At 38.0% G+C, this 27,908-nt stretch overlaps 1 protein-coding gene across 23 annotated transcripts in view; it reads left to right on the top strand.

Annotated features, from left to right (window-relative positions):
• NEB (nebulin) overlaps positions 1–27,908 on the top strand; it is a 215,554-nt gene that overhangs the window by 47,253 nt on the left and 140,393 nt on the right. For all 23 annotated transcript variants that reach the window (XM_057551795.1, XM_057551792.1, XM_057551794.1 and 20 more), the window contains exons 27-46: positions 649–753; positions 1,506–1,613; positions 3,377–3,688; positions 4,681–4,887; positions 6,723–6,827; positions 8,339–8,446; positions 9,430–9,741; positions 10,314–10,520; positions 11,024–11,128; positions 11,312–11,419; positions 12,084–12,395; positions 13,549–13,755; positions 16,555–16,659; positions 18,074–18,181; positions 19,654–19,965; positions 20,092–20,298; positions 21,056–21,160; positions 22,169–22,276; positions 25,622–25,933; positions 26,134–26,337. In XM_057551795.1, the coding sequence (XP_057407778.1) occupies positions 649–753; positions 1,506–1,613; positions 3,377–3,688; positions 4,681–4,887; positions 6,723–6,827; positions 8,339–8,446; positions 9,430–9,741; positions 10,314–10,520; positions 11,024–11,128; positions 11,312–11,419; positions 12,084–12,395; positions 13,549–13,755; positions 16,555–16,659; positions 18,074–18,181; positions 19,654–19,965; positions 20,092–20,298; positions 21,056–21,160; positions 22,169–22,276; positions 25,622–25,933; positions 26,134–26,337 (3,657 nt within the window). The remainder of the gene's footprint in view (positions 1–648; positions 754–1,505; positions 1,614–3,376; positions 3,689–4,680; positions 4,888–6,722; positions 6,828–8,338; positions 8,447–9,429; positions 9,742–10,313; positions 10,521–11,023; positions 11,129–11,311; positions 11,420–12,083; positions 12,396–13,548; positions 13,756–16,554; positions 16,660–18,073; positions 18,182–19,653; positions 19,966–20,091; positions 20,299–21,055; positions 21,161–22,168; positions 22,277–25,621; positions 25,934–26,133; positions 26,338–27,908) is intronic.

The following is a 27,908-nucleotide window of genomic DNA, read 5'->3' as shown; positions in this document are numbered from 1 at the left end:
GAAACTGAGCAATTTCTTTCTTTTTCATTACCAAGAGGAGGATACAGTATGATTTCTACCCCATGCACTTTGGTGTCTTTCAGACATCTTTAAAATGGCAAAATAGGGTAAATATGAAGTGGTAAACCTTTTGCGTAGGCTGGATTTACATATAAGCTCCTTTATATTATGAGGAAATTATTATGTGCTTTTACTGATACAATTATAATTGGAAAGTTTTTAGGGGAATTGAAAGACTCATTCTAACTACCTCTTTCTCTCTAAGAATAAAAAACCAAAAAAAAAAAAACAACCAAGACTTTAAGAACTATTAACTCCACTAGCAAAAATGACCTTTTCTGGCTTTAGTGAATTCTGTTATCCATGTTAGGGTTTCACATTTGAACTCATTTTTTATTCATCTCTGGCAAGCAAAGATTTCTATTTTCTTAGGATTTTTTTCTCTCTATTTTAATACAGAGTTTTTGGGTCTTCCTTAAGATAATGAGATTCTTGAGTTTCTTAAAATAGGAAGATGGCTTTGATAATTTTAAGTAATAGAAATTGTGGGGGATTATGCTAGGAATAACTTCTTTAAGCGTGTAATTAATGTATTTTCCTTTTTGTACCATCCATAATGCATTTTATTTTTGTGACTATGTGTTGCAGATCTTATACAAAGCTAAAGGAGAAGATGTGAAACATAAATATACGATGGGTCCTGATGTTCCTCAATTTCTCCAGGCCAAGTGCAATGCTTACAATATAAGTGATGTAAGTAGGGTTTTTGATGGGGTGTGAAATCCAGACCTGATGATAAAATAATAGAATTTTAGTGTATGACAGGGCTTTGACAACTTAGGTCAATTTTCTCCATAGCCCCCATTAGAGCATATCCCATGATGATGGTTCTGTACCTCTTGAGTCAGCCTTTTCAAGTATAGGACAACTCTAAAGGGTATAGCATTCTTCTTTGTGTCAAGCTCAACACATATTCCTCTAGTTTTCCTAGTTCTGCACATGGAGGAAGTTTTTATCCTCCAGAAAAATAAGGATAAATGAAATCTCCCCCCCCTTTTTTTTTTTTAACAACAACCCTAAAATTTCTAAAGCTAACCACCAGGTCTTTCCTGGACCTTCCTTTCATAAGATTGAACTTCATTTTCTCCAGTTGGTTCTCACATACTGTGGTTTCCAGAACCTTTATTATTCTCCTCTGGATCCACTCCAGTTTCTCAATTTCCCTCTTCAATATATGCCCAAACCAGACTTTGGTGAATGGTTAGTACAGAGTCTAATAATTTTATGCTATACAATTTTATGTATGATGTTTTGCTAATGTGACTTCTTTTTTTTAAATTGAAGTATAGTTGATTTACCATTAATGTGACTTCTTAAAACTGTGTGCTATAGGAGATTCTTCTAGCTTCTATCTGGAAAAGAACAAAACAATCCCAGCTGTTGAGGAATCAGTGTAGCTGATTACCCCACAGCATGCTGACATCCTTTTTCCTTTTCCATCGCAGGTCTGTTATAAACAGGACTGGCATGATTTAATAGCCAAGGGCAACAATGTGCTGGGTGACGCTATACCCATCACTGCAGCCAAAGCATCAAGAAACATTGCCAGTGACGTGAGTAAAAATTTTAGGTGAAATCTGGGTGATTGTCTTTTTCACAAAGTAATCAAACGGGTGCTTGTTAAAATGATGCCACATTGAAAACAGTATGTTGAATTAATGACATTTAAATTCTCCACAAAATATTGTTTTGAAAACCTGTCACTTTTTCAATGTTTTGTGATTCTTGTCAGTTGACCCCACTTGGTAGAGCTGTCATAAATCTGACAGTGGCTTTCTCTCCTGATTCATAGCCCAAATTACCTTCCCTGACCCATTTCCCTGACAGCCCACATTTATTTTCAGGGAGAATACCCCACCTGACGCTAACACGTTAAATTCAGATGACTGCCTGCATTATAACTGTATTAAGAAGATTGAAAAAATGTTAAATAAAATGTACAGATTTTATAAACCAAATGGGAAAAAGCCCACTTTTCTAGAATATAATTTTGATTTATTTCATGTGTAATAGAAAAAGTGTACACTTATACTTCTTCTTATCATTGAAAAACAAAATTTTCCAAAAGCACGCACACCCCATAGATTTCACTGTCACACACTATTCCAGAGGCTACACTCTTTGTCTGAGACAAGAAAAGAAAGAAACCACGTGTACAGACCATGTGGAAGATAGGGTGTAAGAATTCTACAGCCTTCCATGTAGGGATGGTACTGAAAATGTGTTCCTCAAAGCTTTGCACATCACTCTGAAATACATTTCTGGTTTAAGGAGAAAGTGGCAGTCTAAAATATGACATTATCATTTTTATTTTTAGCCCTTACACAGAACTTTTTCTAACATGCCTAGAAATTACTTGATAATTCTTTTGCCTGCTAAACTCTTGTTTATAAATTGGTGCTTAAATGGCAGGAGCAGAGTGTCTTCAGAGTTTGGCTGGATTTGAATTCTCTTACGTAAAAATTGAGGTTTTGATCTGTTACCTACTGTATAGCTCAGTCTACACCCCATTGCCGATCTCAGCGGTGAGAGACCTTGGACCGCAGAGCTTTTGCAGTCAGGCTTTTACTGATGAGGAAAGGTCTCGATGGTTCCTGCCCTTATTATATAGTTCCTTAATTCATCTGCAGCTGCTTCAGCAGTGAGCTTGGAGAGTAGCTGCTGAGAAATGGGGTTGGGTGAAAGCCTAGCTACCTGCCAACGAAGAGGTTTTTTTTTTTTTTTTTTTTTAAACCATATTAGGTCAACTGAGACAACAAACATAGTAATATTTTCCATACCCCACCCCAAAGAGATCTGAGTATAAACGTCTTGCATGTACAGTTCTTTAGAGTTTCTTCTGCATCTGTTGTGTACATATCCTGGGCCAATCAGAATTGAAAACAGAAGTATTTCTAGTATTCTGTGATGTGAACTAACATGTTGGATTAGGAAAATTCACATCCCTGGGAAACCAAGAGATATATTTGGAATGTAGTCTTATATTTTGGAATATGTTATGTTTATATTAAGTGTGAAAACTTAATAGAGTTGGCTCTATATAAAGTTCCACATGCAAATCATCTATAGCATTCATAGCAAAGAAAAGAAACTGCTCCTGAATTTATCATGATACCCATTTATAACCCAGCAGTGTTGGAAATACATGCTTTCAGTCTAAACTTCCTGGGGTTGGGGGACGTGGGGTGTGGACTGTATTTCTTGTACAGTCTTCCAGAAAGTCACAATATTCTGAATGCCTTTGTGTGTGAATATAATCGCTCCACCTAATGTTCCCAATGCTTAGGACTTTGCTAACCAAATTCTGCCTCCACAGTATAAATACAAGGAAGCTTACGAGAAGGCAAAGGGAAAGCATGTGGGTTTTAGAAGCGTCCAGGATGATCCTAAGCTCGTCCACTATATGAATATGGCAAAGTTACAGTCTGATCGTGAATACAAGAAGAACTATGAAAACACCAAAACCAGCTACCATACCCCTGGGGACATGGTTAGCATTACAGCTGCAAAGATGGCCCAGGATGTTGCCACCAACATCAACTACAAGCAGCCGATACATCACTACACATACCTACCTGATGCCCTGAGTCTTGAGCATACCAGGAATATGAATCAAATTCAGAGTGATGTGAGTATGTATAACATTATAGACCTAGAGATGCTGGTACTGAACAGGTGATCATTTCTTCCTATTTTAGTAGACTTCACAATACAATAAGGTATTTGAAAAATGCACTTTAAAATATACAGTCATCATTGAAAGAGTAACAAAGGCATGGTAGACACGCTGTGTTTTACTAGCTTTCTGTGCTCCTATCGCAATCATTGATATTATCTTTATTAACTTATGGATCAAAGATAAAGCCATGTTCTACTAAGTACATAAGCCACCCTGGTTCTCAACAAAAAGAAATGTTTGCTCCTGGTGGGCCTGCTTCAACGGCAATATGTATAATGCAAAATAGGAGCATTCTCTATTCTTTCTGAATTCAGGAAAGTTCTTTTTTTTTTTTTCTTCTATTTTTGAACTCAAGGTCACACTCTCATGCATGTAAATCTATGTAATGAGTCATCTAAAATGAACCAGGAGGGCTTTGTGATTGCAGCATGACTCATGGAGAGCTGCATGGGGGAGGGTGTTTAATATTCAGAGCATTTCCTGCTGCAGGAGCCAGGTTTTTGTAAGAATCATCCTTGGTAAAGGGGAAACATTGTGTTCCTTTATTGTTGCTCAATGAGAATGTCTCTCTCCATCTGAGATGGAGGAGCCCAGGTGGACGGTGTGGGTGAAATTCAAAAGTTGTGGAGATTTCAGTGAAATCAAAAGGAAAGCCCAATTTATTGTCAAAAGAGACACTTTTTTTTTTAGCAGTACCCGTGGAAATATGTGGCCTACATTCTCTCCTGGAATGTTAATGCACTCTAACAACAGAACTGCTTTTTCTTATGACCAAATTCTGGGTAAGAAGCTGTGTGGCAGAGATAACCAAAAGCTCCAGTATAGACACAAGCATGCTGACAGGTTGCTCTTCATTCCCCCCTGGATAGAATTACAGATTCCAGAAACAGCTCTTGAGTATGCACTAGGATATCTCCTCATCTGAGATTACTCTTTTACAGAATGTATATAAAGATGAGTACAACAACTTCTTCAAGGGCGTTGGATGGATCCCTTTTGGTTCTCTGGAGGTTGAGAAGGCCAAGAAAGCAGGTGATGCATTAAATGAGAGAAAGTACCGACAGCACCCAGATACCATCAAGTTCACAAGTGTGCCTGATTCCGTGGGCATGGTTTTGGCTCAGCACAACACAAAGCAGCTAAGTGACGTAAGTGGTTTTCCTTCAAACAGTTTTGTCCATGAATAACCCCATGACCAGTTACTCTACAATCCTTCTTAATTCAATTCATGAGTGTGCATCTATGTTAGCAAATCATCTGCTTTCAGAGGTATATTCAAAAGGTTTTACTTTTGAAGCAACTTGGGACTTAAGAAGAACAGGGAGGAGAGAAGGACGATGTTCCAAGTTTGCTTTGTTTTCCAAATGTAGAGAGTCTGTGTTATTTATAAGCAGACCCCTACACTATACATATGAAATAAAATTATTTCTATTATAATCTCTGACCTTGTCTGAATTGCAAACCAAGATATTTATTGCTCTGAGTTGCAAGAGTTCTACCTAGCCAGATGAGGGGAAGGCTAATGTCCTAATCCCCTTGCAAAATCAATAGGGCGATATTCTGAGAGAGAGAGACGCCTCTGGGGAAGAGTTAAGCAGTTTGCTTTCGGAGTCATCCAGAGTCTTTTTTCTGAGCCCAGGTCTATCTGGACCCTTTTTCTTAGTCAGAGGCTAATTACAATGCTCAGTGCTTCACCTCATTTGATAATTTCAGAGTTCTAAGATACCTCCCCTGGAAAGAGTGTGGTAAGTAAAAAACAAAGAAGAGAGGACTTTTTGCGTCTTTAGCCCCAGATATTTGAAGGTGGGGAATGCATTCTTTGGTTCAGATTTGAGGGTTTTCTGGATTTTATTTCTCAGACCAGTCCCACATTACCCCAGATGTTTCAAGATTAATTCTTTTCTAGTGGTACTAAATGGTGTAGATTGTTCTGATTTCTTTTGTACTGACCGAGGTGTCACTTCTCCCTGTGTTTTTCCAGTTAGCTAGGAAAACCCTAAACTCACTATATTAAGTCTTCCTCATCCCAATAAATGCCATCAACATCTACCTAGTTACTCAAGCCTGAAACCTGGCAGTCACCATTAACACCTCTCCGTGTGAACCCCCTCATCCAACGCATCTACTGAGTTAGCCTCCCAAATCTCTCAGCCATCCTGTTGGAGCACTTCTCTGTCTTTCAGCTGCCACCAACCCTAGTTCTGGCCTCCATATCTCACGTGGACAACTGTAATAATCCATTACCTGGACTTCCTGCCTGGGGTCACATTAAAACCAAAAAGACTGTCTTAAGACATGAATCAAATCATGTCCTTCTTATACTTAAAACCCCTTAGTAACTTCTCCTTGAACTCAAAGTAAAATCTAAACTGTTAACTTGGTTGAAAAGGCCCTCAGCTCTGTGGCCCTGCCCCCCTCCTATCTAATCCTCCTGGGAACCCGCTCAGCACATTCCAGCCCAGTGACCTTCAGTCCCTCAAGCTGGCCATGCCTCTTCTAGACCCAGGACCCTGAATGCTCTTCTTCTGCCCGGACCCTTCCCTTTTCTTCAAGTTTGGGTGTAAATGTTACCTTTTTAGAGAGCCTTTGCTGACCCCCCACCCTGACCCTGTTCATTTCTTTCCTAAAGTTATTTTATTTACAACACATCACGAATTCTAGCTCTATCTTACAGTTTATGCGCTATTCTCTGTTTCCTCTATTGGACTATAAACTCCAAGAGGACAGTTCTGCCTTTTTCTTTTTAACCACTTTAAACACAGAACCTACCATATTGCCTATTGATCAGACTGCTGTCCAATAAATATGGGTGGAATGAGCAATGAATACGTCTGCCAACACTCCCTCTGTGTGATAATGTAGCTAATTGCCTTATAAATGGAAAAACACAAATGATAGTCTTCCTTTTTAAAGGAACGTGTGCTAGATGAAACTTACATTATGTTAGCTAATACAATTTGCACGCTGCCTCCTTTGTTTTTAGTTTAACTACAAGGTGGAGGGAGAGAAACGGAAGCACAAGTACACTATGGACCCTGATATACCGCAGTTTATTCAAGCCAAGGTCAATGCCTTCAACATCAGTGATGTGAGTATTTGGCCTGGTGCCCGTCTAGTATTGCTTACATGGGCCTCTCCTTTCCAGTTCTGTATAACTCTAGCACTGGGAATTTTAGGGGGAGCAAACTGAGTGTGGACCCTTTGAGTCTTTGATGGAGGAGGTCATTGAGAGGACGTGATTGCCAGGTGACCCTTGAGCTGGACCTGGGCAATTGGAGGCTCCTCACCCCCTCCCGTCCTTGGAATGTAAGTTCTGCCCACTGTTCCCACAGTGGGAGCCATTTTCAAGGACACAGCCTTGAGAGACCAATGTGTTGTTGAGACCACTTGCACTGAATCCACTTGAGGCCTAAATAAACTTGTAAGGTTCTGGCGGGCAGGTGTGAAGATCTACTTGGCTTGTGACTGCCCAAGACAACCCTCGAATGTAAGTTCCCTTGTTTAGTAAACCTGCCACCTACCAAGCTGGAGTAGTCAGCCTGTTTTTTCAGTCTCTCCTTGCCCTCCATGTATGGGGACCAATTTGCGAACCAACAGTCTCCAGATTGGATCCTTATCATAGAATATGAGACTAGAGGCTACCATACATTTCACTTAATGCAGACTTTTCCCAACTGTGGGCTATGACTCATTAGTGGGTTATAAGATCAAGCTAGTAGGTTGTGTTCCATTTTTTAAAAAGTAAAACAAAATGGGGCAGAGAGGATTGGAAAATACAGGAATGCATAGTCTGTAGTAAGGATAAGTATTGCTATTTCTATAACTTTTGTTTCAGTTATTTGTTAAACTTCTAAACTTCTAAAAAAGTTTACCATTATTTTCTTTAGAAACTCTTCTTTGTATGTGACTAGCATCTCTCTCTAATTGGTGGCGATGTTTAAATTTACTATTATGAATTATTTCCTTTTGCTTTTAAAGCAGATTGGTAAATTCTAATTTAAAGACATAATCCAACCTGGATAAAATTGTTCATTTCTTAAAAGATGATTTAGTCATTCTTCCTAACATTTTAGGCTCTCTTTTATCTCCAAATAAACATTTTTTAAGTACTCATTTCTATGCTTTTGGTTTATTTAAAACTTTTTCCTGCTTTTATAAGTAATATTTAAACATTAATATTAATTAAAGCCAGGTGGTACTACATCTGAACTTTTAATTTTAGTACCCACGTCTTTCTGTAAGTTTAAAATGTTTCATTATAAAAAATACAAGAAAATAAAAGCATTACATATGCTTATTATAGAAAAATTGGAAAATATAGAAAATTATGAAAAAATTAAAATCTTCTGTTATCCCACATTCAAAGCAATACCTTTCCATTGCTTTTTTTAATACACACATATACATTTTTTACAGCAGTTGAGATCATACTGTGTATGTAGTTTACTGATTTTTTTTTTTAAAGAATAATAGATTTCTAAAAGATGAACTAATAGAAAGGGATATATTATGACATGTTTTATAAGAAAGATTTTGGTTTCCTGTTTCATTCATCTTTTAATTATGTCAGATAATAAAATAATCTTTCCTTTTTTCAAGGCTAATTATAAAGCAGATTGGAAGAAAACCCTTGCTAAGGGCTATGATTTGAGACCAGATGCCATTCCAATTGTTGCTGCAAAAAGTTCAAGGAATATTGCTAGCGATGTAAGTCTAATTTGAAAGTAGTAAACTCTCTTTATATTTAAAAAATATTTACATGGTGTATGAGGTTATATGAGCTATATTAGGAAGCAAATAAAAAATTGTAGTATAAAAATAATTCCTAATATCTTATGTACCAATGATTTTTTTATCTTAAAAATATTTAAGTACCCGTTGTTGTTACAAAGAAGATTTTTTTTAACTGTCAGTAAGTTGTTACAAAGAAGATTTTTTTTAACTGTCAAATACATGGAATTCTCATTAGTATTATTATTATGAACTTGAAAACTGCTTTTTATTTGGATTTTGTTAAGAAAAAAGCCTTGGTATACTAAAATATTACTAAATCAAAAAAGTCTCCCAGTATTTTAAAAGAATACAATTTTTTTATAATATAATTTCCATAAAGAAAAAATCTGGTGATATATGGAAAACCAGGAAGAATTATATATTAAACAACAGCATTTCAGTTACCTGCTTACTTATTTACTTAATTAATTACTTTTTATAAATTAAGTTATATTTTCTTTAGGAATTGATATACCTTGATAGAGTAGAAACTCATTCATTTGGAGTCCAATATACTAATTTTTATAATGTCTTTGCTGCAAGTTACTCAGGATTATGCAAATACTTTATAAGTAATGCAAATTAATCATAGAAACAGATAATAAAAACTATGTACACCAAATACTTAATAAACTTTTCAGGAACCTTTGATCGTATTCAAAGAATCCACTTATGAATAATCTAGATATAAACTACAATTTATTCCATTCTTAATTATCCCCAGAGCAGATCTCAAGACCATCCATTGGAAATATTTTGCTAGTTGTTTACTTAAAAATACTCAAAAACTTAGGTGTTAACTAGATTCAGACTGAATTTGGCTATTGCTTAATTTGTGATATAAATTCAATTTAACACTTTAGTATTTCATACAATCTACCCTATCAAACTTCCGTCTGCCCTTCTTTTTCATATAGTTCAAATATAAGGAGGGCTATGAGAAAGCCAAAGGCAAACAAATTGGATTTCTCAGTCTTCAGGATGATCCTAAACTGGTTCACTACATGAATGTAGCCAAAATACAGTCAGATCGTGAGTACAAAAAGGGCTATGAAGCCAGCAAGACCAACTATCACACCCCCTTGGATATGTTCAGTGTGACAGCAGCCAAGAAATCTCAGGAGGTCGCCACCAACACCAACTACAGACAACCCTTCCACCACTACACCCTGCTGCCTGATGCCTTGAACGTGGAGCATTCCAGGAACGCGATGCAGATTCAAAGTGATGTATGTAGCAGTCATGAGATTGTCAGCATAAAATTAGTTATCCATTTCTAGCTGATGGCTAAGAAGAACTAGAAATCGGCGATTCCATTTACTCCATCCTAAACCTGGTTGGACTCACTGTAATCAGGGATCCTCTCCAGAATTTGGAGTTTTAGGATTTCATTCATTTGAACTATATATATAGTTTTCTTTAGTTATTATGTATATATATACTTTAACTTTGGAAGTTAGACCCAATATATGTTGTATTCTGTGAAAGATTAACAGGTCCAAATGGGCGCTATATAATATCCCTTCCAGTGCAAAATTTTGTTAACATTCCCCCCAAGAAAGTTAAATTTTTAAAGGAATTATTGGGTCAGGATTTTCTGTTCAAAACCACCGTGAATACAATCACTTTTATAATTAATTTTTCTCTGAAGGATAGTAGGGAATAAAAAGCAGGTTATTCTCCCAGTCCCCCCATCCTTTTTTTTTTTTTTTCCTCTTTTTGAAAATGAGCAAATCATCTGGTCAAAGAAACCCAAGCCCTGACTCTTTCTGAAACGAGAATTTCCTTTTTCGTTGTGAAGAACCTGTACAAATCTGACTTCACCAACTGGATGAAAGGGATCGGCTGGGTGCCCATAGAGTCACTGGAGGTGGAGAAGGCAAAGAAAGCAGGAGAGATTCTTAGCGAGAAGAAGTACCGCCAGCACCCTGAGACGCTAAAGTTCACGTACGCCATGGACACATTGGAACAAGCACTAAACAGAAGTAACAAACAGATTATGAACAAGGTAAGAACTCACCTGCTGGCCTCAGCCTCAGAACCACTGCAGTGCTCAGACCATTGAACCAGGCAGTGCCACTTTGACCTTCATCAGCGTTTTCATCTTTCTGATGGTCGTGGTCATGGCAGTGGTGGTAGGAGGGGGCAGGCTATAACCGTCATCGTGTCTAGAGAGCTCCCACTTATACCAACCCCAGGCTGTCTGTCAACCTCATGCTGAGTGTGTGCTAGAACCACAAAACTCTATGTAGCATTTACTTTGGATAATAAGCAAATCATGAAAGACCATAAGCAAGATAGCCTTTGTTGTTTCAGTGGAAGAGGGCTCCCTTGTTTGATGATTTTTAAAATCATGTGTCCAGTCTCATCAGCCCATCTTCTTGCTATTTCATTCATTTTCCAATATCAGATTTAACCTCTTCTACCATGGAGATGTGAGTCTCTTCCTCTTGATAGCACATTGTAGATTTGTCCTGCTGTACAGTCATGTGCCTGCCTTCCTTGTTGTAGAGACTCTACAGTGAAAAATGGAACAAAGACAAGACCACCATTCACATCATGCCTGATACTCCAGACATTTTACTCTCCAGAGTCAACCAAATCACCATGAGTGATGTGAGTAGATTAACAACAACAACAAAGATGCAGGGAGTAGGGGGGTGGCAGGGGGAGGGAAGAGTTTGAAGGGAACTAATAGTTGTGGAATATCTGTCTTCCACATGACAACCACTTTAAAATTAGGGTCCCCATTCTAACGCGACTAACAAGATGCTGGTGTTTTTCTACTTCATCATTTAGAAACTGTACAAAGCTGGCTGGGAAGAAGAAAAGAAGAAAGGATATGACCTGAGGCCTGATGCCATCCCAATAAAGGCTGCAAGAGCCTCCAGAGACATTGCCAGTGATGTAAATGCTTCCACTGATGCTTATTTAGTCTAAACGAGAAAAAGAGCAAATGAGCCAAGCTCATGTGTATGCAGGAGCTGTAATCAGCTCTGTACAGTGTTGGTGGGACCACTGTCCCATGTAACACACAAGACACCTCCCTTCACCCAGTCCAAGGATGCTCTAATTATTTGTTCATCATTCAATGTAAAAAGTGACAGGGTCTTGTTAAAATAAGTTACTTTTAGAGTGCTTAAATTGTTTATGGGCAATTCCTAGCAAACATAGGGATGTGATCTATGCACTTTACCCAGAAGATCCATTACCAAGCTCTTTCCTGAATGTAGAGGTGCACCATGAAAAGTGGTGCCTGCAGCCTTTTCCGCTGGTTACACAGCAGAGTGGGAAAAGCTGCTTTCTAAATAACCCTAAAACAACTTATTTACACATCACTTTGATTAACTCTGAGATGATTTTTTTCCCTCATGGACTCAAGTCTGTCAAGAAATTTGAAGTAAAAATATTTTGCTCCCAGTCCTCCCACCCCACCAACAACTCCTCCCTTTGTAAGTTTAGAGTAGCTCTAAAACCCTACACCTATGACAAAGCTAATGGCACGTAGTTAATTATATTTTGTTCTCTTTCTTTCACTATCTTCATCACCATGTTTCTTTTCCATCCACAGTACAAGTACAGGCAAGCCTATGAACAAGCCAAAGGGAAACACATTGGCTTCCGGAGCCTAGAGGACGACCCCAAGTTGGTGCACTTCATGCAAGTGGCCAAGATGCAGTCAGACCGGGAGTACAAGAAGGCGTACGAGAAATCCAAGACATCCTTCCACACCCCGGTGGACATGCTCAGCATGGTGGCAGCCAAGAAGTCTCAGGAAGTGGCCACCAACACCAACTACAGGAACGTGATCCATACCTACAACATGCTTCCTGATGCCATGAGCTTTGAATTGGCCAAAAACATGATGCAGATTCAAAGTGATGTACGTGACAGCCACAACATTTGCAGAGCATTTACTTTGGATAATAAGCAAATCATGAAAGACCATAAGTCATGACATTTTGAAAATCCTGAAAGAAATTCATATGTAATTTCCCAATGAGGTGTTTCATTTTTTACCTTAGATTGAATTTATTTTTTTTTTAACACAAAAGGGATGAACCCTATCTATTATTGTTGTGAGCATTACTGGATGCTAGATCAGCAATAACACATGAAATTTGGTTTCAGAAAGAATGTGTTGAAGGAAATATATCTAGCAGAGAGAGTCAGAAGTATAAAAAGTTCCTGATTAAGGAGTAAGAGGTAAAACAGAAAGTCAGGTAACTTGAGAGCTACTGCCCCTCACTCCCAACCAGCTTTCATTTCCAGCTTTATAATTGCCTATCTTACTTACTGATGAAATAGTAAGGAGGTGATGGCTGAAACAGCTATTAGAATAAATGTGAGGAAGGCACAGAGAGTATAAAGCCAAGAATTCAGCCATAGAGGCCCTTTGGTGGCTAGGGAAAGTGAATATAAATTATGAACCAAATGCAGGCCATGCTGAGCCTATATTTCTCTTTAGAAATGTAAGAGATGAGCTATAGCTGGGGAGGTACATAAGTACCCAAATGAAAGCAACCATGGTACAGTTATAGGGGGAAATGTCTGATTTGAGGGGAAAAAATGAAATTTGCACAAAGTATCAATGAGGTTTCTGGCATACCCGAAGGAGTTGTAACCATGGTGGCTGCTGAAAGGCTTATAGCAAAAGAGAGAAATGGAGTCCTCTAAGTCTTCTATTAACCAAGGGGACTTGGGGATTTTTGTAAGAAAGTTAGTCCAGCATGGTCACCTTTCTTGAGATAGCAGTCACATGGTAGATTGATCTATTTGGTATTTCTTAGCACTTTTTCTTTATGAAGGCATTGAGAGAAGCAAATAAATCACAAAGATATTGCTGCTTGTTTTAAATTCCTCATGCAAGGAAATGTAAAAAAAAATAAATAAATAAAGTTTAGGGATAAAAGTAATTAAAGTTGAATATACTATCGGTTGAAAACTGAAGTGGAACTTATGGAATATTAAATACCCACTCATGGTTCTTGGAAGATTTGGTTTCTTCTCATCCTCGAACTTTTCCTCTTTTGCAGAATCAGTACAAAGCTGACTATGCTGACTACGTGAAGGGCATTGGATGGCTCCCTCTGGGCTCCCTGGAGGCTGAGAAAAACAAGAAAGCCATGGAGCTTATCAGTGAAAAGAAGTACCGCCAACACCCAGACACTTTGAAGTATTCCACCTTGATGGACTCAGTGAACATGGTTTTGGCCAAGAATAATGCAAAAATTATGAACGAAGTAAGTCTTTCAATAATGTAGTGTTTCATAAGCATCAGGAATAAGCCAGGCATATCTTACATTTAATCTACAGGTTTTGATAACAGTTTTACAGCATCATAATTAATGTTTCCTCTACCTTGAAAAAGGGTCTTGTAGTTAAACAAACAAACAAAAAAGATAGAAATCAGTCCTAATAAGTGCCCTCTCCAAATGCTCAATGAACCATCCTACCTAATAGACATAACAAAATAAGTATGGACTCTTTTCTTTCAATGCAGATCTTGAAAATGAGTCCCATTTGTCTAAGGCGAAGTTAGTAGAAGCTCATTATGCTGAATCAGTAGACTGGTAGGGCTGATAACAGCTGGGTGTTGCAGCCCACCCCTGCTTCCTTGCTCTTTTGATGGAATAAAAGAAAACTCCTAGATTACATGGCTGTAGCAGCATTCTGAGCCAGGACCTTCTCTGGGCAATGCTGAGAGCGATAGCTCTCCACCAGTAGTTCCCTGGATCATTAATGACTCCAGCCTTTAGAAAAGCCTTACTGTAGTTTGACATAATTAGCCATAATTTGATTTCAGGACCAACAAGTACATCACCCTTGGACATCTGTTTTTAAGTTTCAAATAATAAAATAATTGCAACAACATTGGTTATATTTTGTGGGTCATAATTAGAAATGCCATTGATTAACCAAAAAGGGGAAAAATAATTTGGACCTGAACAGGAAATGATTGCAGAAAATGATGTAGAAAGATAGAGCTGTATTATGCTAAGTCTCTGAGTAAATCCTCTGGAGTCTTCTGAGAAAGAATTTTGTCAAGAAGACCAACCCCTTTGAAAGGGACTTGTTGACACAAGGCAAAAATCTCAGTGCCCCTTTTAAGACTTAGAATTTAAACTACCACAAACATACATTTACTTTTTAAATATTAAATTAAGCCTTTCATTTTTTCAATGTTAAAGATTACCGTTTTAAAATAATCATGCCAAGATGAGAATCACAGAAATAGCAAATGCTAACACTGAGAGATATCTTGGTGGTCATCAGGTTGAATCCCTTCATTGCAGAGTTGAGGAAAGTGTGGCCCAGAGAGGCAAGGCACCTCCTTTAAAGACACACAGCAGGTCAATGACCTGGTCTGGACTAGAACCAGTACTCTAATGACTAACTACTGCTCTTTCCATTAGAATTGTGCTTCCAATACTATAATCACTAGCCACATGTGATGACAAATCTCAATTAATTCAAATTAAATAATATTAATAATTTGTTCTTCATTCACATTAGCTACATTTCAAATGACTGATAGCCCCGTGTGGCTAGGGACTATCGTGTTGATGACACAGATGACAGAACAGATGACACAACATTTTCATCATTGCATCGTTCTGTTGGATTGCGCTGGTCTTGATCAGAAGTCAGAAAATTAGTTTTTGTAAATAAAATTTTATAGTAACGCAGCCACAGCTATTCATTTGCATATCATCCGTGGCCGCTTTTGCACTGCAACAGCAGAGCTGAGTAGTTAATAACAGAGATTCTGTGGCCCACAAAGCCTAACATTATTTACTATCTGGCTCTTTACGTTTACTGACCCCTGATCTAGAAGAAGACTCTAGCAGAAGTTTTGGTTTTGTTTTTTAATCAAACCTGGCTAAAACAAAGAGATAGCATTTTTCACCTATAAGATTTGCAAAGATTCAAAAAGTTGTGTGATATACAGTATTGGAAAGGGAGTTAATGTAAACTTCTAATCAACAGTTTTTGTTAATATTTGTTAAAATTAAAACTTCAGTTGCCCAGTACCCTTCAGAAATCCTCATGTATGTGCAAAGATATACACACATACATACACACGGTAATATTTTTTGCAGGTTAGGGTCCCCAAAAAGAGATGGTGAGATGGAATTTGGAGTACAGGGCATTTTTCAGGGATCAGTACCAGTGAGGGGAAGACTGGCAAGAGGGGTCCGACTGTGATGCCAGCCCTACAAAGCCTATGCCAGTGCCCCAGAGGGCTCTTGAGTATATACGGCCCGCCGGAAATGTCCTGAACTGGGTGGAATGGCCAGGTCTTGGTACCGCCACTCTGATGAGTAACTGGATGGCCACCAGGGAAGAGTGTGCTCTTGAGTGAGGCAACAAAACCTTGAAGCAAGTGACAATTTGGAGGCTGTCTGCCAATAGTTGCTGCGACCAGTCCTCCCTTGAATGAGTGTCTGGGTTGTACATCTCCAGGCCCACCACAAAGATCATGGCATCATTGCTTATAGTAGCAAAAACTGGAAACAACAAATTAAATGTCTATCAATGGAGAACTGGTTAAATCAGTTGGGTTACACCTCTTCATGGAATACTGCACAGCTCTTTAAATGAATGAAGTAAATTATTAAGAGGGCTAAAAGATGTCTAACCTATAATATTAAGTAAAACAAGATGTAAAACATGTTTTATATAACCTCATTTATATTTAAAAAAAGACTATATGTGGACTTTAATATGCATAGAAAATTTTAGGGTGGAGATGCTATATCCAGGCTATAAAATAGGAAGGCGGGACATTTTACTTTCCATCTTACATCCTCTCCACTGTCTTGTTTGAATGAGCACCTTTTTCCTTTAAATTTTTAAAAAATAAGAGCCGGCTAATACAAATACATAAAATATTGATATTTGTGTACAATAATATATATGTACTAAGTGACTTCCTTTAAAACTTTTAAATACTAACTTCCACTGGTTTTTTCCTTCTCTTTTCTTTCTTTCTTTTTTCCTTCCTTTCTTCCTTCCTTCTTTTTTTTTTTTCTTTCCAGCACCTCTACAAACAAGCATGGGAGGCTGACAAGACCAAAGTCCACATCATGTCTGATATCCCCCAGATTATTCTGGCAAAGGCAAATACAATTAATATGAGTGATGTGAGTATAATTCCTCCAGTTGTCATCTTTCTTTCCTACCTATTTGAACCAATAAAAACAAATTAACTAATTAATGTCTCGATTTTGAGAATGACTGTTTTGACAATGAGTGGGAACCCACAAATGAGAATCTTTCTAATCTTGCTTTGCTAAGAGTAGGAGTAGGCCTGTTGATGGGACAGCAGTTAGGAATTCGAAGGGCAGTTGGATTTTGTTCTAGGAGTGGGTACTTCTTATCAAACTAAGAGAAGTAAAGAGAATGGTTTAGAGCCCAGGATAAGAGATAAAGAAAGAGTGAATCCCAGGACTTTCTTAAAGAGTCCCTCTACCAAGCTTTTGAAATGATTCTAAAGAGGCAGTCTTGGGAAAAGTTAAATGGAAAGGGAAGAATAACATTTTGAAGAATTTAGGTCAAGCCCCGTAAGGAATGTGCAACACTTACTGTTAGAAACTGCATAAGTGTTTTATTTCACTTCCTTCCTCATCCTAACCAGTTGCCAGGAAACCCTCAAATCCTACCAGTTTTTTTAAAAAAAGATTTATTTATTATTTATTTACTTATAATAAATGCCGCATCGTGTCTTAGTTGTGGCACGCGGGATCTTCATTGAGGCGTGCGGGATCTTCATTGCAGCACACGGGCTTCTCTCTGGTTGTGGCGTGCAGTTTTCTCTTCTCTAGTTGTGGCATGCAGGCTCCAGGGCGGGTGGGCTCTGTAGCTGTGGCACATGGGTTCCAGAGCGCATGGGCTCTGTAGTTTTGCCGCTTGCAGGCTCTCTAGTTGAGGTGCATGGGCTCAGTAGTTGTGGCATGCGGGCTTAGTTGCCCCGCGGCATGTGGGATCTTAGTTCCCTGACCAGGGATCGAACCCGGGTCCCCTGAATTGGAAGGTGGATTCTTTACCACTGGACCACTAGGGAAGTCCCCCTACCAGTTTTTTTTCTTTTGTTTGTTTGAATTACACAGGGATTTGGAATTGTTGACTTCTTTTTGGATTGTAGTATCCACACAATTATATACATGAAAGTGTCAATTGCAAAACAGTGAAGTCTTTTGATGTAAGAACATGGCTATTTTGTATTCTTCTCTTGACTCTTATTTGACAAAACGCATCAGTAAGAATCTACTGGGCTTTCACATTTTTAAAAAGCATATTTACAACCTAATAGAGACCAGTAGCTCTTACTTTTTCTGGTGGTTTTTTGAAGATGTTTTAATTTGTAATAGATTTTGTTTTCAAACACAGTTATGTTACTTGTGAGAGCATTTAGCCCTTGAACCAACAATGAAGCATTCTGCTGAAAGATTTAAAAAAAAAAAAAAAAAAAGATGCTGCAGTGCCAGTTTACTCTTTTAAAATAAACCCAGACTTTCCTATTTAGAAGAAAACTATTTCCTTTGCCTCTCTTTCCAGAAACTCTACAAACTTTCTTTGGAAGAGTCTAAAAAGAAAGGCTATGATCTCAGAACTGATGCCATTCCTATCAAAGCTGCCAAAGCCTCAAGAGATATTGCAAGCGATGTAAGTCTGAAGGAAAGCGGTCACCTGACTGTGGGTTTCTAATCTACCAAAATAATAAGGGCTGAGTTCTAGAAACACTGAGTGAATAAAATATGAGAAAGAAAGCATGCCTGCTAACAATAGTCCCATTCTGTTCTGTGAATGCTTCTTAGCCTTGCTCTTGTGTTTTCTCTGGTATTCTGAAAAAACAGAATGCCAGCCACATTATGACCACCTTTGTACTCCATCACCAAGGCTATGGCCGGTAGAAATCCAAAACCCTTCACTAAGTTTTCTTAAGACTTGTGTTGTTCTTGCCTCCTGCCTCTTAGGCTCTGTCTTCCTAACAGGATGTCCCAGGAAGTGGTGTGCTGGGGGTCCTGATCTTTTGTGCTCATGATAGCTGATTATTAAATAATCATGAGTTTTGCAAACTTTCTCATAATAGTTTAATAGTTGTTAAACTATTGGTAGCTTGACATCAACCATAATGGGAGACCACAGAAATTGGCAAACACTACAAATTAGGGCTTTTTTCCCCCAGAGAGCTGGTGTGCCAACACACCGTTGCCATAACGCATCACCTTTATGAAACTCAATTCTTTCATTTGGTTGTTTCCACAAGAAATCCACTCACAGTGAACATTTAATGATTTGGGGGTAATGAGAGGAGCGCATTCAGAGCACTTGTTCCTTAGCCATCCCCCAGGTCTACTTTCTCTTTCCTCTTCCACCTCTGCTCTTCATTTTTCCTACCTACCCATCCCTATCCCACTCCTACATTGTCCTGAGAACTCCAGACTTCTCCCTCTATTGTGCTGGAGTCATTTGGCTCTCCCAGCTCCTAACCCCTAACTTGTACACCCGAACCCACAAGAGATAAGCAGAATAAGAAGTTTTCCATGCATCAGGATCTCCCCATGAAAGAGGGAACTTGGTGATAAATAGTAAAATTTCTTCCCCATTATACCAGAGTAGAGAGTCTTAAAAGAAAAAAAGCTCCACAAAAATAAAGCTGCCCTAAAATTATACTGTGTATCTCATAACTAAGCCTCTTCTCATCAGTGAAAGACTGGCTGAATGATTTTTCAGGGCAACATTAAACTGCTTAGAACATTCTGCTTTTTCTTCTCTCATTTGCTGTACACTTATTACCTACTAAATGTTCTTTAACAACAGTGTATGTGTGAAAATCTGGGTGGTGTATCATCACAAGATCCATGTTCTAAGCTTTAATGACTTTAGCAAGTCACTCACCCCTCTGGCCTCAGCTTACTGTTCTCTAAAATGGGGGCAGTAACAATAACTTTGCTGTCTACCTCACAAGGTATAGTTGTGATGATCAACTTACACAAGTAAATGTGAAAAAGGTGTTTTGTGAACTGTAGAATTCTATAAAAGTATCCCTTTTTATGAAATACAGAATATTGACACTAGAATGATTTCTGGTCAAGGGAATTGCTCTGAATAAATATTCAAATTTTTCTTCACAGTATAAATACAAACACAATTATGAAAAGGAGAGGGGGAAGATGGTTGGTTTCCGCAGTCTTGAGGATGATCCCAAATTAGTCCATTCCATGCAAGTGGCCAAGATGCAATCTGATCGGGAGTACAAGAAAAACTATGAGAAAACCAAGACCAGCTACCACACCCCTGCCGACATGCTCAGTGTCACGGCCGCCAAGGATGCCCAAGCCAACATCACCAACACCAACTACAAGCACCTGATTCACAGTTACTTCCTCCCTCCAGACTCCATGAACATCCAGCTGTCCAAGAATATGAATCACATACAGAGTGATGTAAGTCTCTCTTCTTTCTGAGTGATGGTTGCATTCTTAGCATGAGAAGGGAGATTACAGGCTCCTGTGCCAAGTTTTGTATCTAAATTGATAAGGTAAAGTAGAATGTGCTCCTTCTCTTTATAGAATGTATATAAGCATGACTACAATGAATGGTTCAAAGGGCTTGGCTGGAGTCCAGCTGGTTCCCTAGAAGTGGAGAAGGCCAAGAAAGCAACTGAAAATGCCAGTGATCAGAAATACCGCCAGCACCCTAGCAACTTCCAGTTTAAGAAGCTGAATGACTCCATGGACATGGTTCTTGCCAAGCAGAATACGCATACCATGAACAAGGTAGACAGAACAGCTATCCTTCCTTGTAGCTCCCAGCCAGACAGGGCTAGCAGTCTCTGGTTCTTGTTTGGGAAATTTAGTTTGGGCCCACCACTTCTATGCAGTGAGAAACAGTACCAGAGCACTCCCCTACACCATTTTCTTCTGCTCCCTACCTCTTATTTTTATTTTACTTGCCCTTCTAATTAAGTTAGAAATTATTTGTTCTTTTTTTTTTTTTTAATTTTTTTTTTTTTTTAATTGTATAGCTACTTTATTTATTTATTTATTTATTTTTGGCTGTGTTGGGTCTTCGGTTCGTGCGAGGGCTTTCTCTAGTTGCGGCAAGTGGGGGCCACTCTTCATCGCGGTGCGGGGACCGCTCTTCATCGCGGTGCGCGGGCCTTTCACTATCGCGGCCCCTCCCGTTGCGGGGCACAGGCTCCAGATGCGCAGACTCAGTAGTTGTGGCTCACGGGCCCAGTTGCTCCGCGGCATGTGGGATCTTCCCAGACCAGGGCTCGAACCCGTGTCCCCTGCATTAGCAGGCAGATTCTCAACCACTGCGCCACCAGGGAAGCCCCTATTTGTTCTTTTAAATTATTTTTTTAAGTCTGAGTTTATTTTTGGTGTCTTTTCTGAATCATATACTACTTTAGTTACTAAATTAATTTAATCTAATTCAAATTGAGTGCATTCAAATATTGTTATATTTTTTTCTTTCTTGTTTGTCCTAAAAACTTATTAAATTTTAAATGTATGCTTTTTAACTTTCTAGTACCTATACACCGTTGATTGGAACAAAGATAAAACCAAGACTCATGTGATGCCAGATACACCAGATATTTTACAAGCCAAGCAAAATCAAACACACTACAGTCAGGTAAAGCTACATAAAAATTTTGCTTGAAACTAATTGAACGTTTTAAATGATGTCATGGTATATAATTGATGTAAATGCTGAAGCAGTGGAAATGAAGGACTCAGACTGGTTAGCATAGGGATGTTGCAGTTTATGGTGGTTTAAAGCAAGGGCTTCAGGTGTGATTATATATCCCATGGTGTAGGCATTGTGCCTGTTTTGTTTATTTCAGTACTCATTGTGCGTGGCACAGTATAGAAAATTGATAAATAGCTGTTGAAAGAAAAAATGGCTGTTGAAAGAAAAAATTGCACCAAACAGACCTGGTATGAGCTTTGGCTTTGCCATTTATGAATTGTGTAATATTGGGTCTAAACCTTAGTTTCCTCATCCCTAAAACTGGGACCATAAAAGTGCCTATGACGTTGAATTGCTGTGAGGACCAAATGAGAAATTCCGTGAAGGGCTTTCATCACAGCGCCTGGCACATAATAAGCACTGGATGACCTTCAGCTATTTTTATTATTGTCCAGTTTTAACATATGTACATCCGTTCAATGAATTTGATTCAAAAAGATTGACTTATTTATTGCACTTTACAAAAGGCATTTCATTATCTATTACTTTTATCATTTAGATAATTAAAATATGTTACCTGACCCTTTTTTTTTTAAATCAATTTAACATCTGTAATCAAAATAGTGAACCTAGACTGTACTTAACTGCAAAGGGAATCTACCTAATATACTTGATATGACCATATTGTGTCTGAACAGAAAAGGACGTGATCAACTACACTACCAAGGAGGTGGGGAGTGAGTCTCAGAGGCAAAAAAAAAAAGAAGCCAGATCATGTGATGCTAAGTCATTGCTCTATTAAACAGCTTGCTTTGTTTTTATCCATATCTTTAGAGATAAGATGGATGATGTTAAAATCTGATGTCTACTCTTTAGGTACACTTTTGTTCAATAATCTGTTTGGGTTTTAATATACACTGAATAATGCTAAATAATTTCTTTAATTTTCAGAAACTCTATAAACTTGGATGGGAAGAAGCTTTGAAGAAAGGCTATGATCTCCCAGTTGATGCAATTTCTGTACAATTGGCCAGAGCTTCAAGAGACATTGCTAGTGATGTAAGTATTGTTTGACTTCTATGAGGATGCACTGTTATCTGAATCCAGTACCTTAATGCTGGTAATGATTTTCACAGATAGGCCCTAACTTTCAAAATGTAATGCCGTACCCTTCATCTTCTCCTACCCTCTTCACTTACCCCAAATTCGCTCTTGTTTCTCACTGATTGAATATCAAAAAAGGGGCTGCCTGGACAGAGACTGAGCCAGAGGACCTACAAGATGCATTACACTAAGACATGATGTTTCTAGACATTACAGAAGAACCAGAGATTTCCGTTTTCCCCTGCTTGCTTGCAAATAATTTTCCTGGCTTCTATTTGTCTATTTTAGACAAATTCAAAGTGCCAGATAATAAATAACCTCAACAACCTAATGTTAATAGATTTTTCTTTGCACATATTTAAAATTAGCTTCCAATTCTTTTTATTTAGTCCATCCTTGCATTTACACAATTATAATAAATTGGCTCAGGGTATAGAAAATACAGAAAGTGGCAGGAATTTAGGTTTACGATCCAGAGGACTTAACTTTCCCCTGGGTATCTGGTCGAAAGTTCATAAAACAAGGATATTCACTCTGCAAGGCAACTTCTTCTGTTTTTTTTTTTTTTTTTTTTTTTGGCCGCACACAGTTTGTAGGATCTTAGTTCCCCGACCAGGCATTGAACCCCAGGCCATGGCAGTGACAGTGCCAAGTCCTAACCACTGGACAACCAGGGAACTCCCAAGGCAACTTCTATTTATGATTGGAAAGGGTAGTAAATTTGGTAAATAAACTGGATATAGTTCCTATTGATCAATTAAATTTTTATAAGTATTCAACTTAGATATTCTGCAAACACTAAAACATATAATTTTGTTAACCCCAAAAATTAAGCACCAAAAATTCAGAGAACTTTGGTTATAGAGAATAAATTACCAGAATTTCATAGGGAAGCACAACCTCTTAATCAAAATCTTTGAAACAAAGCAAAACAAGGATTTGGTTTGGAGAGAAAGCGTGTCTAAAGGCAGAATCTGACATAAAGAAGATGTGGTACATATATGCAATGGAATATTACTCAGTCACAAAAAAGAATGAAATAATGCCATTTGCAGCAATGACCTAGAGATTGTCATACTGAGTGAAGTAAGTCAAACAGAGAAGGAGAAATATCGTATGATATCGCTTATATGAGGAATCTAAAAAGAAATGATACAAATGAACGTATTTACAAAACAGAAACGGACTCACAGACTTAGAGAATGAACTTATGGTTACTGGGGGGAAAGGGGGAGGGAAGGGATAGTTAGGGAGTTTGGGATTGACATGTACAGACTGCTGTTTTTAAAATGGATAACCAACAAGGACCTACTGTTTAGCACAGGGAACTCTGCTCAATGTTATGTGGTAGCCTGGATGGGAGTGCAGTCTGGGCAAGAATGGATACATATTTATGTATGGATGAGTCGCTTCGCTGTGCACCTGAAACTATCAACATTCTTAATGAGCTATACTCCAATATTAAAAAGATTAAAAAAAAAATAAAGACAGAATCTGACAATAAATTCTAAGAATATAAGGGAAGTTTGTCTCTAATTCAGTTAATCTGTGGCACTCCAGAAGTGTTGAGAATTAATTAGATGGCGTGTTATTACCCACCCTCCAGCTTGCAGGTCAATACTTCATTAAAATGAATAGATGTGGTAATGAACCTAAAGCAGTAGTGATGCTTGAACGGTCCCCAGAAAGTAAACTCATTTTCATTTAATGTTAGTGCTCCCCAAGAGGTAAAGATAGTTTAGGAAATGAAATTGTGTCAATACTTTCCTAACAACATAATATTTGATAGTACCTAATTTCTTTTCACGTAAATCTGTTAGAAACTTTCGAAATCTTACCCTAAAATTAAATTACCTATAAATGAATTTCCCACCATTGTAGAGATTGTATCTCCTCTCAGTTTCAAATGGTTCTTGTATCTATACAATCTAAGGAGAGTAGAGCTATTTTTTATGAGTACTCGATTTAATAAGTTAGAATCATAGAATTTAGAGTTAGAAGATAACTTAAAGGTTATTTAATCTAATCTCCCACTCAGCATCCTACCTTCTCTCCATTCCAACTGGTCACTGGATACTGACAAATATAAGAATTTTTGTGTCCTTAAGGGCAGGTTGTTTCCTTGCTGGACCATCTCTAATTGACGTTATCTATTTCCTTATTTCGAACATGTTACTGATCAGCCCTAGGTCTGTGTTTTAGAACACCACAAAAGTAGCATATTTCCTCTTTCACCTGATACCCTTTCAAACATTTCAAGTTTCTTACTTATTCTCCTTTGGTTTTAGCTTTATAGGTCCTTCAATCCTCTGATCATTCCAGTTGTGATTTATTCTATTTTTTCAAAACCCCTCTCAAAATAGAGTGCCTCAAAACTCGGTGTTGTTTTCCTGTTTCAGGTCAGGCCAAGCAAATGAGCTTCTGATTTGCCTTTATCTGTACTCCTACAGAATCTCTTACAAAAATCTACTTTTTTAAAAGCAACTTTGTCAGATTGCCCACATTGAGCTTATAATCCACGTAAACTCTTGAGTATTTTTAGTAGACATAACCATGAAGCTGGGTGTCAAGAGAAAGTAGAACCTACTTCTGTGAAGTGTAATGTATGTTCAGCATCTGGTATCAAGTAAATGCTATTATTCCTCTCATTATTATTATCCCTCTTGTCATTGTCATCCAACAATAATGCAGTTTTTCCCAATTGAATCTAAATACTAGATTTCACTACTAATTTCTTACATTTATGTAGTTCGTTTTGACCTATCTTGGCAATATGTTGAGATCTTGTGGAATTTTGTTTCTAATTTAACATGTTTAGCTGTTTTTATGTGCATGAAGATATGGATCCCGAACAAGCCAAGTTTATGTGACATAATTATATGGCAAACCACTAAAAAACCCTGCTGCTTATTAATAAATTGATCTACACTATTAGTCCTGTTCATCAAGTCCTGAATCTTCCCAATTTTTTTTTTTTTTTGCCATTCAGCCATACTTTTCCATCATTCCCATAAGGATATCACAAGAGCTTTATCAAATGCTACCCTAGAGTCAGCATACACAATGTCTAGCACATCCCAATATATATTTCTACCTCTAGTTGAATTTAATTTCTCATCATAACCTGTCCTGATACTCAGCTACATTATGTTTTTTTGGAAGCTTCCACCTAAGTTTTCACATTTCTTATTAAGTTAAATGAAATTCTCAGTTTTGGAAAACAAACATGCAAACAAAGCAAACTGAGTTTAACTTGCCCTGTGTTTATGTTAATAAGAGAACTGTTTTCTCCGATTTCAGTTTAAATATAAACAAGGCTACCGCAAGCAAGTCGGCCACCATATTGGATTCCGGAGTCTGCAAGATGATCCAAAGCTTGTGTTGTCCATGAACGTAGCCAAAATGCAGAGTGAAAGGGAATACAAGAAGGACTTTGAGAAGTGGAAGACCAAGTTCAGCAGCCCAGTGGACATGTTGGGAGTGGTGCTGGCCAAGAAGTGCCAGACTTTGGTCAGTGACATAGACTACAAGAATTACCTGCACCAGTGGACCTGCCTGCCCGACCAGAGTGACGTTGTTCAAGCTAAAAAGGCTTATGAACTACAGAGTGAGGTCAGTTTCTACTAAATCTCATAGTTTATGTAGTACTTCATATCTCATAGGAGTAGCCATTTAATCGTAGACAGACTGAAACTAGATAGATAAATTATTATTGAATATCTAAAATGCATCTGTTTGTAATGCATAGAATCACTTGAGTCAAGGGTCCAGATGAGGATGGAATTTTGATGACTTGCTTTGTATTTTCACAGAATTTGTATAAGTCTGACCTTGAGTGGCTGAGAGGCATAGGATGGAGTCCCCTGGGTTCTTTGGAGGCAGAAAAGAACAAACGGGTTTCAAACATCATCAGTGAGAAGAAATATCGCCAGCCTCCAGACAGAAACAAGTTCACCAGCATTCCTGATGCCCTGGACATAGTTCTGGCAAAGACAAATGCCAGAAATAGGAGTGATGTGAGTAACTCTTCAGAAATAAATAAAAGAAATTATAGTGCCTGATACCTGGTAGGTGCTCAATAGTATTTGCTTAATAAATTAGTAGAACAGCACAGCATCGCATCACACAGCATAATGTTTTTTTTATTTGGTTACTTCATTTGAATTATCAGTTACCCTACACTGGATCATGTAAAAATGGGTTAGTATAAATTTTGTCACCCAAATCTTGCTTGCTTATTTATTTATCCAAATCATAAAGAAAAAACTACTGAACGTATTTTTTTTCTTTGAAACTTGAGTGCATTAAAGACCCAGATTTTGTTGGGATAGAGTATATGAGAGGGAGATATTCTGAGTACCTTACACAGGCACAGTGGAAATGTCATAAAGAGTATATAGTTATCTCTTTATCTGGTGGTTCCCAACCAGGGACAATTTTGTCTCACAGGGGACATTTGGCAGCACACAGAGACCTTGTCATAACTTGAGGGTGGCATGCTACTGGCATCTAGTGGATAGAAGTCAGGACAGTTCCCTCACAACAAAGAATCATCCCGTATACAACACCAATAGTGCTGAGGTTGAGAAACTCTGATCTTTCTTAATCAGAAAGGTTAGTCCAGAACCAGGATAAAGGTATATGGAAATTCACAAGCCTTGGTTTGTTGTAGTCCTGAATGTCTTAATTGGCTCCTCTGGGTTACATGGACCATAGTAAGCATGTTTAGGAAGGAGAAAAGTGCCAACCCCTCACACCCCACACTGCACACCTCAAAGGGAAATTGATAAGTCCAAGGAACCAATGAGACTTTAAAATCTTTTTATATTGAAATAATTTCAGGTATACAGAAAAGTTGAAAATAGTACAAATAATTCATGTATGTGCATCTTTATACATACATATATCTTTTCACCCAGATTCTGCAATTATTAGCATTTTGTCACTTTTGCCTTTTTCTCTTTCTCCCCCTCCCACCTCTTTCTCTTTGCTCTGTGTGTGTGTGTGTGTGTGTGTGTGTGTGTGTGTGTATGTGTATAAGTTGCTTCCTGATGCCGCTCTATCCCTAAATGTGTATTTCCTGAAAATAAGAACATTCTCTTAGATAACCACAGTGCAATGATCAAAATCAGGAAAGTAGTGTTGAAATAACACTAGTCTACAGAATTTACTCAATTTTACCACAGGTGTCCTTTATAGAAAGTAAAAAATCTTTTCTGATCCAGGATCCAATCCAAGACCACACGTTGAATTTACTTGTCATGTCTTTAGTCTCCTTTAATCTGAACTGGTTCCTCACTTCTTTGTCTTCCAAGTCCTTGACATTTGTGAAGAGCACAGGCCAGTTGTTTTGTAGAACCTCCCTAGATTTGCGTTTGTCTAGTGTTTCCTCATGATTAGATTCAGGTTTTGTGTTTTTGGCAGGATAGCACATGTTGCATCCTCCCCCATATAGGCACATAATATCAATCTGTCCCATTACTGATCATTTTAACTTTGATTACTTGGGTGAAATGGTGTCGCCAGCTTTCTCCACTGTCTGGTTACTATTTTGTCCTTTGTAATTGATAAGTATCTTGTGGGAAGA

The sequence above is a fragment of the Balaenoptera acutorostrata genome, chromosome 8 (assembly GCF_949987535.1).
Source record: "Balaenoptera acutorostrata chromosome 8, mBalAcu1.1, whole genome shotgun sequence".
Taxonomy (NCBI): domain Eukaryota; kingdom Metazoa; phylum Chordata; class Mammalia; order Artiodactyla; family Balaenopteridae; genus Balaenoptera; species Balaenoptera acutorostrata.
Note: the sequence above shows the minus strand (reverse complement) of the source record. Positions and strands in the feature narration are given on the sequence as shown.